General features: G+C 38.5%; 1 protein-coding gene across 1 annotated transcript in view; it reads right to left on the bottom strand.

Moving 5' to 3' along the window:
* Nucleotides 1–1,302: 1,302 nt before the first annotated feature.
* Nucleotides 1,303–12,500, bottom strand: part of Faf2 (Fas-associated factor 2) — an 11,313-nt gene continuing 115 nt past the window's right edge. The window contains exons 1-8 of the mRNA XM_027364905.2: nucleotides 12,444–12,500; nucleotides 8,382–8,516; nucleotides 7,572–7,872; nucleotides 7,084–7,267; nucleotides 6,550–6,819; nucleotides 5,723–5,939; nucleotides 3,610–3,752; nucleotides 1,303–2,387 (exon numbers count right to left, since the gene is read on the bottom strand). The exon at nucleotides 12,444–12,500 is cut by the window's right edge and continues 115 nt beyond it. Of these exons, the coding sequence (XP_027220706.2) occupies nucleotides 2,252–2,387; nucleotides 3,610–3,752; nucleotides 5,723–5,939; nucleotides 6,550–6,819; nucleotides 7,084–7,267; nucleotides 7,572–7,872; nucleotides 8,382–8,516; nucleotides 12,444–12,500 (1,443 nt within the window). The 3' untranslated portion in view covers nucleotides 1,303–2,251. The remainder of the gene's footprint in view (nucleotides 2,388–3,609; nucleotides 3,753–5,722; nucleotides 5,940–6,549; nucleotides 6,820–7,083; nucleotides 7,268–7,571; nucleotides 7,873–8,381; nucleotides 8,517–12,443) is intronic.

The following is a 12,500-nucleotide window of genomic DNA, read 5'->3' as shown; positions in this document are numbered from 1 at the left end:
TAGGAGGAGGAGGGGGAGTAGGAGGAGGAGGGGGAGTAGGAGGAAGGAGGGAGAGTAGGAGGAGGAAGGAGTGAGAGTAGGAGGAGGAAGGAGGGAGAGTAAGAGGAAGAAGGAGGGAGAGTAGGAGGAGGAAGGAGGGAGAGTAGGAGGAGGAGGGTTAGTAGGAGGAGGAGGGTTAGTAGGAGGAGGAGGGTTAGTAGGAGGAGGAGGGTTAGTAGGAGGAGGAGGGGGAGTAGGAGGAGGAGGGGGAGTAGGAGGAGGAGGGGGAGTAGGAGGAGGAGGGGGAGTAGGAGGAGGAGGGGGAGTAGGAGGAGGAGGGGAAGGAGGAGGAGGAGGAGGGGGAGGAGGAAGAGGAGGAATAGGAGGAAGAGGAGGAAGAGGAGGAAGAGGAGGAGGAGGAAGAGGAGAAGGGGGAAGAGGAGGAGGGAGAGGAGGAGGAGGAGGGGGCAGAGGAGGAGGAGGAGGAGGAAGAGGAGGAGGAGGAGGAGAAGAAGAAGAAGAAGAAGAAGGATAAGGGGAGAAATGGGGAGTGGGTAGGGGGTAGGAATTCAAACATAGGGAGGAGGTCCATCCACCAAGATATGTCAAAGTTGGTGTGGCATTTCATTCTTTCTATTGAACAGCAAGCGGCAGCCTACAATGGCTTCCTCTCTGCTTATGAGTTGCTGTTCCCATTAATTTGAACTCTGCTTTTTTTTCCTTTTTTCTTGCTAAAGCAATGGCTATTTCACAAGTTCAAAAAATATATATATCAATATAAATATAAAATAAACAAAAACTTCACACCTCAATTCATTTTCAATTGCCATTTTCTCACGTTTTGTTGTTCTTTTTTCAAATACAATCTAACTAAATACAGCACCATTATCCACCTCTACTCTTAGAACACCCTGATCAGCTATTGTTTATCTTTCCCACAATACTTAACACTGACTTAGTCTCCAGACACATTTCTAAAGCTATAGATACACAAAAACAAAATCACCCACAGCAATGTGCTCATATAAATAAGAAAGATGTCATTTATAATAAATATACATATAAGAAGACACCAACCATATTAGAAACTAGCCATTTCTAGTTTATCCTCACAGGAATTCAGACCTTGAGTACACATACAAACCCACACACATACATGGGACTGAAGACAGTTTCAGCACAAAGTTTCCTTCTCAGCCACAAATTCTAAAAATGTCCACTGGAAGTATTAGCAACATTGTCTCAATCTTTATATCTTGTCATAGCCTGTAAGTCTCTGCTGGAAACTGAGGGAGAGAGGGAGGAAGGGTGTAAAAGGAGAAAGAAAAGAACAGAAGAGAGTTTAATCTTAATGAATACAAGAAAATTAGTATGTTTGTGTTCCTGAGGGCGTGTTTGTGAATGTTTGTCTCCCTTTCCCTCTCCTTCAATCTCTCATATACAGCACTAGATACAATTTTCCAACTGTAAATTATAAAATTCTGGCTAGGATAATGACTGCCTACTTTTCTCGTTGTCATTAAATAAATGCCCTAATTAGTTACATTTTTGTCATTAAGCCCATACCATAAGTAAACCGTACAATAAACTTACAAAATTTACGTACACCCTCCAGCCATACACAGAGTACACACTTTGCACCCCCCAAAAAACAAACACCTATCAATACTATCACTAAAAAAAAGGTTACTGTTAATTCTAAACAAAGACTTTCAGACACTGGGAATTCTCTATAGCAGTGTTCCCCGTCACAGAAACAGTCTTCTCTACTTTCCTTTTCTCTTTGCGGCTTTGTTAATTTCCCTTTTTGATTTGGAATTAAATCTACCTGATTACTGCCTATGTATTTATCACTTCCATGCAGAAACATGGAATTAAGGCAATGATGACCAATAAACCCCCTGTATACAACGGTACTTCGCATGCTTCCCGTCATAACATCACATGGCACTATCCCCCCAAAGTCCCGCCATCCAACCTGCCTGCACCAACATTAGTGGACGGAAGCAGGGAGATGGAGGGAGGGGAGGATGGAAGGGGTAAGAGGGGGTGGGGGGTAAACAAGAACAAATTGTGCACTTCACTGCAGCAAACTCAAACCATTCACAATAATTATGGTTATTTGGTCTATTTCTTCTCTTATGCAAATCCATTAATCCTTCACTGGCAACTCATAAAAAAAATAAAAATAATAATTAAAAAAATAAAAAAATCATTGCAATCTTCCCCCCCCCACCCCACTCCCCACTGTCCACCTGACTCTACAGCCTCCTCAGGCATCTAAGTCGGATACAAAAAGCATGCTCCTTGGGGGTAGACGAAACTCTTCGAAGGTAGGAGGGTTGGGGTTGGCCTCCGAGGGTTCACAAGGCACCACCTGTCTGGGGAAGTTGGTGGTCACCTGGAACCTGTGGGAGAGATTGCAGAAGTGAGTGACATTGGTGGGTGATTTCTGAGAAAGCAAAAACTGAGTAAAATCATCTTTGTATATTTCTAAAAATTAATCAATTATTTAATTTTTTTATGATAATAATGAAGCTGGTGAATGATTTCTGAGAAAGTAAAAAGTGAGTAAGATTATCTTTGGGTACCTTTCAAAAATTAATCTATTATTTCATCAATAAACTAAACAAAAGAAAATATTAAAACTGGTAAATCAGCTCAGTTGAAGTAAAAGTGTGAGGACAATTTTGGGAAAGCAAAAAGTGAGTAAAATCATCTTTGAATTACTTCAAAAATTAAATCAGTTAATTAATAAAAAAACAAACAACGGTAATAAAAATTACTAGTTAACCACTTCAGTGGATATACAAGAGTGGCAAAAATAAACAGCAAACAATTCTGAGAGTAAAAAGCTGAATAAAAATTATTGGCAGCTGACTTCTGTGGATGTAAAATCATACATAATACTGTAGCCCCACAGAAGCCTGAAGGGAAAACGACAAATATATGTACACAACTAAAAACTGAAGACTAAAATTAAAACCTGAGAACTAAATACCAAAACTAAAGATGAAAATCAAACATCAAAACTAAAAACTAATAACCAAAAATAGAGATTCAAGTTCAACCTTAAATACTAACAATCAAAAACTATGAACTAAAACTGAAGACTAAAACACAACATGAAAACTAAAGACAGATTTATCAAAGAAGGTAAGAACTGCCCTATATCATTTTACAATGGCAATATCAGTATTCTAATTCCATATCATTAATAAAAGCACTTTTTCAGAAAGTTGTCTCCTTAGTTACTTCACAAGAAAATTAAAAAGTACAACAAAAGAAAACAAAAAAAATAACAAAAACTTACTTCAACAATGCAGAACACATGAACCATGAAAACATAAAAAATATCCTTCATGCATTAGCTTCCACCTACAAACAAATAAATCAGCATACAAATACTTCCACATCAATCTGACATTAAAAAGAAACTGAACCCTTCCATTCTCCCACACCATCCAGTGAAGAGTAAGAAGAAATAAGCAATCAAAAACAAATTTAAAAATACACCTTCAATGAGCTCTTATCTGCAAACAAATTAAACAAACTGAAAACAAACAAAAAATTCTCTAACAAAAAAAAAACTCCCCCTCCCAAAAATTCTTTGATACTCAGAGCCCATACCTATCTGGGGAGTCTGGATGGCAGAAGATGTAGTAGTAGAGGGCCTCCAGGCTGTCCGTCTTGAGGAAGCGTCTCTCCAGCCTTGCCCCATGAGGGAGCTTCACCACAATGTGCACCGTGCCCTCAGCACCTTCCTCTGGCTCCTGGGGGTGAAAGTAATGTTGGTGTGGCAGTAGTTGTGAATGAGTTATGGATCATGTGGATGAGTTGTAGATGATGTGGATAAGTTGTAGACTTGATGAGTTATGGATCATTGAGCGAGTTGTAGATGATTTGGATGAGTTTGGATCATATGGATGACGCACTTCAAGTGCTAATAATATGGAATGGTTTTTAGATGATGATTGACTTTGGATGATTTGTGGCTGATGTGGATCAGTCTGAGCTTAGAAGTGCTATCAGAAGACAGCATTTTCTCAAATTGAAGGTAAGTAACTTCTCTGGGGTACAATCTTGAAATAAAAAAAAGTATAAATCTCTCATATTTGGAATTCCCTTAAGCCTTACCTGACTCTAGGACATCAGGCATGCCTCCTTTTCTTGAAAAAAGCAATAGCTAGTGCACCATGTTACCCCTTTTCATATCTATGTACAATAAATGACATTCCAAAGTTTTGCACTTTTGCAAATTTCAAATACTCTTTTTTGGCTAATATTCTCATACACAGTGGGAAAAAAAGGAATGAAGCACTAGCACCTTAACTGCAGTGACTTGTATGTTCTCTTTAAAAAGTTACACAACATTTAAATGAAAATGAGTATACATAATTGACTGGTGCAGTAGGATAAGATGTTACTACAATACAGGGTCTCTGGAGATGGTTCATTGATAGCTGACCAGCCATCAACTTCAGCCAATTGTACCCAACAATCCTTGGTTGGAAGTTAAGGGGATAAGGGGATTTGCGACTCATTCTAGCAACACCCTTCCTTATTTCATACATATAGGCTGATTTATTGAAAAAAGAATAATAAAAATTAAAAAAATAAAACATCTAAACCCTTTTCACTTTGACATATGTTCTAATCATGTACCAGTAACTTCAAATACTTCTAATACTACAAAAGTATAATACTTTAACCAATTTTGAAACAAACTCATAGGAACTTGATATGCTTAGTTGAGTTTGTCAATGGCTGAAAGTTATCAAAAACTGAAAGATAAATCCAACATATATTTCTAAAAAAATGTATACATATATATCCATTCAACTGGAATAAACTGGTCTAAGAATAAGTCATCTAAAAATATATATATACCACAAATTATTATAATACATCCACTGAATATAGTAAGATAACAAGGATATCAAAGCAAAAAAAATCTGAGGGTCAAATTGTCGGGATCAAAGCATCTTACAAATTCCCAGGGAGGCTTAGCATGCTTATGGGAGTTAGCTAAAACTTTAAAAATTGATATCTTTCACAATAACAATAATATAATTCAAGCCCATTTCTTTGGCAGATGGTCCCCTCAAGCCTTTGATTGCAGAAGGCAAGAAATCATGCAATAGGAGTGGCTGACAGAGTCCCCTGGACAGTAAAGTTTAATGACGTATGCTGTGATGTTGGCTCATCAGAGGGAGCTCCTCTTTCTCCAATAGTAGTGACATCATTTGTTCGGTGTCACCATTGGATGCTGGCATTTAAGTGAAGGGAAGCAAAAGAAAATGCTCAAACTCTCACTAGGTGCCTGAGATTGTGGCTTGAAGCACCGAGCTAGTTAGGCGCACATGGGGGAAACTTCCAAAGCATGCCAACACGGTCATAAGCTAATTTTTTATATTGCAGTTAATTCTGTCATCAAATTTACCAATGCTAGGTCAGGGGAATGACCTTTTGTGTATTCACTATAATATTTCATACACATTCTATGAGAGAAATATAAATTCATGAAAGTCTGCTCTGCTATTACTGCATCTGGATGAACTACTTTTGCTCTGTTTTTAAATGTTTGTATTCCTTTCTATTTTCTTTTCTTAACAGACTGACAACATGATCTGCTAGATAACCATTCAAAATCAAAAGCATGAAAAAAGGCCCAGAAGTGAATCACAAAACATATGCTAAAAAATAAGAGAAAAAAAAAGTAAAGTGAGCACAACAAACAAACCTGTGGTATCTTGTCCACACTCTCAATCTTCAGTCTTCTAATATTGTCCTTCTCTCTCCTCTGCTCCTCTTCTCTCTCTCTTTCTTCCATCTCCTTCCGCTCTATCTCCTCCCTCTCTTGCTGCCTCTTTCTTTCCTTCTCCTGATCAGCACGGAGACTCTCCTGGTAGTCCTCATCCTGCTGGAGCCTCAGTGCTGCCGTCAGCTCTCTCTCCTGCCTGTGGACAAATCACTGATCATGAAAAGGCTAATAAACACAACTTCTTTGTGTATGCAAATGACACCTTTTGCATCTATTTAGCCTTGAAATAATTTGGGACTCATTTTCACTCATGTAATGGTCCTTTGAAACCAATGCATCAAGATTCATTTGAAGTCTTTGGCTAAAATAAACTATCTACAAGAATACCATTCTTATTCTAATATGCAGCAAAGTGTGTTGTAAGTTTGATATGCTATTAAATTCCAGATATTTAATGACTACAAATTCTGATATTATTTCACAATGGTAATTTAATATACCATTACAGTATCAAAAATGCATTGCTAATCCAACAGTACAATTCACATTCAAAGGAGCAAGATGACCAATAAAAATTCAACCTCATGAGTCTGAGAAGCATAAGAAAATTTAGAGAGAAAAAAATCACATGTAAACTAAAATAAAATATCACACAATAGACTTGCACTTCTTGCTGTCAGCGTCCATCAATAGTCTATGCTAAATTAACAACACACTTCACCCCGTCCTGTGAGTAATATTTCACCTTTCCAACTTCTGCAACTTCACAAGTGACCTTTCCATACAAACAGAACAGATCCACTTACCTCTCTGCTCTGGCCACCACCAAATAGGCCTCGTTGTCCCTAACAATCAGCTGCAGTTGCTCAGTCAGCTTTGTGGGTGTGCAGGGTCCCTCCAATCGGCCAACCACTGTCATGCGGTTGTCCCGTAGCACAATTAGGGCTAGGAATGGATATGCATTCTCTCTCAGGGCCTGCGATACTCGATAGCCCTCTGCTGTGGTGACAGAGCAGCCCCAGAACACCATGGTGTTGTTGACGTACTCCACCAGAGCTGGGTCTGAGAGGGTCGTTCTGTGGGGAGGGGAGGATCAATAGTAACATAGGACATGATTGGAGAATATTTCTATATAACCAATAATTTGTATGAAAAGAAATAAAGTGAGTGAAAAATTATTTAATTTTTCAATAGTAATTTTATACAAATCCAGCACTGGCCTTGGGGTCAGTGTGCAAACCAGGCAAACCCAGAGTGATACCCTTCATAATAAACACCAAATCCTAGTAAATAGAATGCACATCCAAAACTACAGGAAGCCAAGAGCTCTCTAGACTAACCTACAGAAGGCCGGCGTGTCTTGGTGATCAGCACAGTGCAGGTAGACCAAGAGGAACTTGAGCTCCGACTTGGCATGGCTGAGAGCCTGTGAGTATGAGCCCTGGAAGAAGGCAGGGTGCTGCTGCCCGTACTCTGCCTCATACTGTCCAATGAACTGCAGCACGTCCCCCAGGGGGTCAGTTACTGCAGGGCATGGGTGAGGTCATCAGTGAAGTTGGTTACAGAAGCAAACAATATGTATAATGATATATGTACATACATGCAAGTTTACATACACAGATAAACACACATATCCATATGCAAATACTTACATACATCCCCATTCCAACAAACACACACACATACATACATACATACATACATACACACACACACACACACACACACACACACACACACACACACACACACACACACACACACACACACACACACACATATTCAATTATTTACTTTCTAATTCATTTACACACTTCAAGATACTCACATCTGCGAGGATATGGGTAGACAATCCTGTAGACGAAGAGGAAAAGGGAGGAGAGGGAGGAGAGCGTGATGCGGAAGGGCAGCGTGAGGAGATAATAGCCCCAGCTGAAGATACTCCCCCGAGGCCACGCAGGTAAGAGGCTGCCAGAGGTGCTCTCTCTCTCTCCACTGTCCGCTCCATCCTCAGTATCTGTGTCATCCTCATCATGGTGATTGGCCCCGCCCCCTCCCCCATCTCCACTCCCTCCTCCTCCGCCCACTCCAGCCAGGTTTTGCCAACCGTTGTGGTCATTTCTGCCATTCTGTGAGACAAGTTGGTGAGTGATCCTCATTGTTTCCAACAACATTTGTGAAAAGAAATTCTGTAACATAATTACAAAAACCTGGAACATGCCAAGTGATCTATACATAGATACATTGTTGTTTTTCTCTACTGGCCATTACCCAAATGATTCAACTCTAAATGGAAGACCTTCCGCCTTACTGCAACAGAGGCCCTATCTTCTCATTAACGGTCGTATGGTTAAAGAAATTGTGGAATCCACTCTTTGAAGGACAAATCCTCTACTAAGGAATAATACCGTAAAAAATCAAATGGTATACCAAAATAATGCTAGAGGATAAGAATATTGTATTTTTGAAACTGACAGTCTAAAATTACGTTATGACTTCCTACAATCGTGAAGACTTTAGCATAAGGAAATTGGGACCATATGCAGTACAAGGTAGTGGCAGAGTTGGGTAATATATGAAATGACAGCATGATACAAACCAAGACAATTTTCTTTAAGCATACGGCCATAAAACCTACCTGTGCTGGAATGGGAGGTGTTGGTGCGCGGTTGTCCCCCAGAGCAAGGTGTGTCTGGACGGCTGCCTCTAGGTCCCATCCATGGTTCTCCAACTGTGACCGGGCTTCTCCCAAGTCCTCTGTTCCAGTGACTTCCTGCATATATCATTAATGTGTTGAGTTTATTCAGTATGTCATATAATGTACAAGACATAAAATAATCTTTCTAAGCACATACGTCATACACACTCAATTCCACACTCATTCACTGATGACAATAATCCAAAAGCCTCTTTCCAAACAGCATATGATTCTAATCACCTTCTAAGAGCTTTCTGCACTCATGGCGAGTCTCTTCTATCACCCCAGCCTTCAGCCGAAATGCTCACAACAGTAAATTTGCATCACCCCAGCCCACTGCCAGATTTTCCCATGATGGCATGTTCACTTGAATCACCATTTAGCCCAATTATTTCATGACGACTTGGTCATGTCATCCAGAACATTGGCGGTTAATTCTCTGAGCAATCAAAGAGTTCTATCTTGCCACAATATATACTCCAGAAGTTTGCCATCACTAGAGTTTGAAGCATGAAGGCCACTGCATTGCTGGACATAGGCAAACACTGATAGATGGGTGATTGTGGCCTTACCTTTACTTTTTCTAAATATTTTAATTACCTATCATTGTTGCTTTATGTTTTCTTTATAAACATCAATCTTCTCTATTGATGCAAAGTCTGAATCTGAACATTAAAAAACAAAGTTACAGAATACCTATGTATGGAGTATACAGTTAATGATAGTCAGTAATAATGACAATATTTACAAAATCATTTTCCATATAGACATTTCATTACCATAAATGCATGATATGTCTACTTAAAATTTAATGGTGCATGTAACTACCACATTTATATTCTTCAGAAATGTGCAAACTTATTTTGTAAGTTCTCTATATTCATCATACTTTGCTATAAACAAGTACACTAATTCTAAAACGCAATCAAATGCATTTTTCTCTATGGCACAGTATAACCAGAAAACTGTTGGTAACATCTATGATTTTTTTACCATTAAATTGCACTCAATATCACCCTTCTATAATAACTTCGCACAATTTATTTTTCTACAATTTGCACTATGTTCTGCTATCAGTGAAAATTAATTTACAAACTATTGTATACTGGGTAATTGATTCAGTAAGGATTCATTCCAAGTCCCTAAACCCCTAAGAGAAAGAGTTTAAAGAATGAGTTAAAATGTCAAAAAATAAGCTAAACTGAATATTCTCACGTACACTTATTTTTCCAGAAGCAACCATTTCAAAATAACAAGTGATATCAATTAGGAAGGTATCATTGATCAGCTGTGATATCTGACTTCTTAAAAAGTTGCTTCAAGGAATAACAATATATGAAGGTCAGTCTATATTTCCAATTTCTCATTTAGTCTTATCAATTTCATAAAAATTTCCAAAGGTTTCTGCTATATATATATTTCTTATAAAGTTCTAATTAGTTTTGAACTCTGTATTAGGGTATCATTAATAATATATCTAAGTTACCCCCCACAGAATGTTTTCTATTTACTCGTGTGCCGTGCTAACCCTCACTCATACAAAATATAACTTAACCACATGCCGCCGGGGATAGCATGTGCGAACATGCCATGCGCACTATGTGTTTAATTTACTAATCATTTTTATATATATAGATAGCTCCACAAGCACTAAGTCACCATGAGCCAGTTACAAGAAGTAATTGTCTTACCTGGCTACCCTTTTCCTTGATTTTCGAAAATATTTTCTAGTATTTAATATTGTTGTTAGTAATGTTAATAGCAATATAATAATTATGTTTATAACAAAAATAATAATGTCAATATTGATAGCATTGGTAAAAAAAAACGTTTTCCTGCTATTTCAAGGAAAGGTGAAGTCATAAGATCTTCAAATTGATTCCTTTGTCGCTAAGCACTGGCAGAGCCATCTATGTATACAAACATTTAAGAAAACAATACTAAAGTGAACACAACATTTTCCCATCGGCATTGGGTTAACGAAGCAGCATATAGCAAAAAGCCGTATAATCACCCTTAATACAGAAGGTTCAATGAGCCACCGTTCCCAAATTGGCAACGACAAATTATATATTCCTGGTCAGAATTATAACATACTGCTGAATTAAATATGTGGTCAAACACAACAGCTTCAATACAAAAAATAAATATGGTTTAGACTCTAGAATGATGCAAATCTCAATGTTTTTTGGCTAAATCTACAGGAATTCACTTGTTCCAAACCCCCCAAAAAACGTACTGGCCAATAAACCAACCTAATCTAACTATCTAAGTTGCCGTGACTAGACTTGCCTGATTACCCAAGTGGAGGGTTGATGGACCCCCCAGGAAACATTCTTTTGAGATACCTTTATGTTTGGAAACGTCAAACTTTCATTTGCTTCTTTCTACTGTCTCGATTGCTTTGTTTTTAATCACTTTTTTCAGTATTTGGGGCTCTTGATGGGCTCAGATATCAAACTAGGATGTTTACTAAAGGCTATTTCTTCTTTGTTGCCACTAAATAGTCATAAGAATAACCCAGAATCAATGCAACACTGGAAACGCAACATTTCTCATCTGCCTTCTGTCACAGAATGGCTGGTGAGCTGTCAAACCTCATGGGTGGCTACTAAAAGTCTGAAATACACAATTCACAGTTCATTCTAAAGAACTATATAAATATATCTTAAAACATATAATTGAAGTATAAAAACATTAATAAAAGACTTTAGAAGCATAAACATGTAACAGCAGATACTGATTATTCGCAAAACATAATTCTGAGAGCATGTAGTAATATATGAACTACTTGGGATATCGCAGTAATGAGCTAAGCGGTCAGTGTTTTGTTTTTCCTGGCAAGGTTAACCCACTTACGATGGATGGCCCACATATGAGACACACGGAAAAAAAAAAAATTGCCAGGCGTCCTGCCAGTGTGATGCTGTATCGAGTTTTGCGCTCCGACTCAGCAGCGGGCCGCGGCCAGCGTGCGGGCAAAGTCTGAGCCAGCCCCATGTGTCAATTTTAATAGACGCCCAGAACCTTTTATTTCCGGCTTCAAAATATACCGGCATTAGTGGGTTAAGAACATGAGCGACTTAGACTCTGAGCAGTGCTATGCAGGGGATATATTTGTCATTTAGGGATGAATATTAGGCTACTACAACTTGAACTATGTTGCTGCTGTCTCTATTTCTTACGCACTATAAGGAGGAGTTGTTCATTTCTCTTTATATCTACATCTTGCTATAAATAACCAATAACCTTATCTCAAACATTTATCTTTTAATACTAGTTTATACTACTTAGATGATGTTAAGTTACACAAAACAAGACTGAGGTCAGGCTAGATAATAGGTAATTTAAGTTACCTGGGTCTGAGTAACAATCTTTTGGCTGCTACAAAGAGGTGGAGAAATGTTCCCCAGAGATTCCAAAACTCCAAAAATGTTCTTTACCAAGTGGTAAAAGTATGAATCTTATGAACAACACAAAAAATTCCGATAATAAATCTCTCTATTTGCTAGTTGTGGTTCAAGAAGACTTATTTCAAAGAATATGATATTAAGGTGATTTATGCTGGCAAACTCTTATTCAGTTAAATCTGCCTGAGGAATTGAAGAAATGTAACTTAGACTACTCCCTTAGGGACAACTAAAAATTTTCCTATTGCAGAAACAAATTGCATCACCGTCGGCAATGCACCACGCAGGTTAGAGAATGCCTCTCCTACCACCACCAACTTTCTACTTCAAAAATCCCTCACACAGGCATCCTCTCCAAACCCTCTTCATTATGTATTCAAATCAAAAAAATGTTCCAGCCAAAAGAAATGCCCGTAACGCCAGCATTTACATCTGTCATACAACTGTCACTTGGGGAGACAGATTACCGAAGATAATGCTCGAGAATGCATTTAGCAAGGACAGAACACATTTTTGGTCCTATTCATGCATACAATATTAAATTCTGAAAGTGTCCCACAACCTGGCGGATCTAGACTCGCCCGGGAATCACCTGAAATTGGACGATTTTCTCGGTGTGGAAAGGCGACAGGTGTTCCTCTTCCGCCAT

This window comes from Penaeus vannamei, chromosome 37, assembly GCF_042767895.1.
Source record: "Penaeus vannamei isolate JL-2024 chromosome 37, ASM4276789v1, whole genome shotgun sequence".
Classification (NCBI taxonomy): domain Eukaryota; kingdom Metazoa; phylum Arthropoda; class Malacostraca; order Decapoda; family Penaeidae; genus Penaeus; species Penaeus vannamei.
This window is presented reverse-complemented; position numbering and strand designations above follow the sequence as displayed.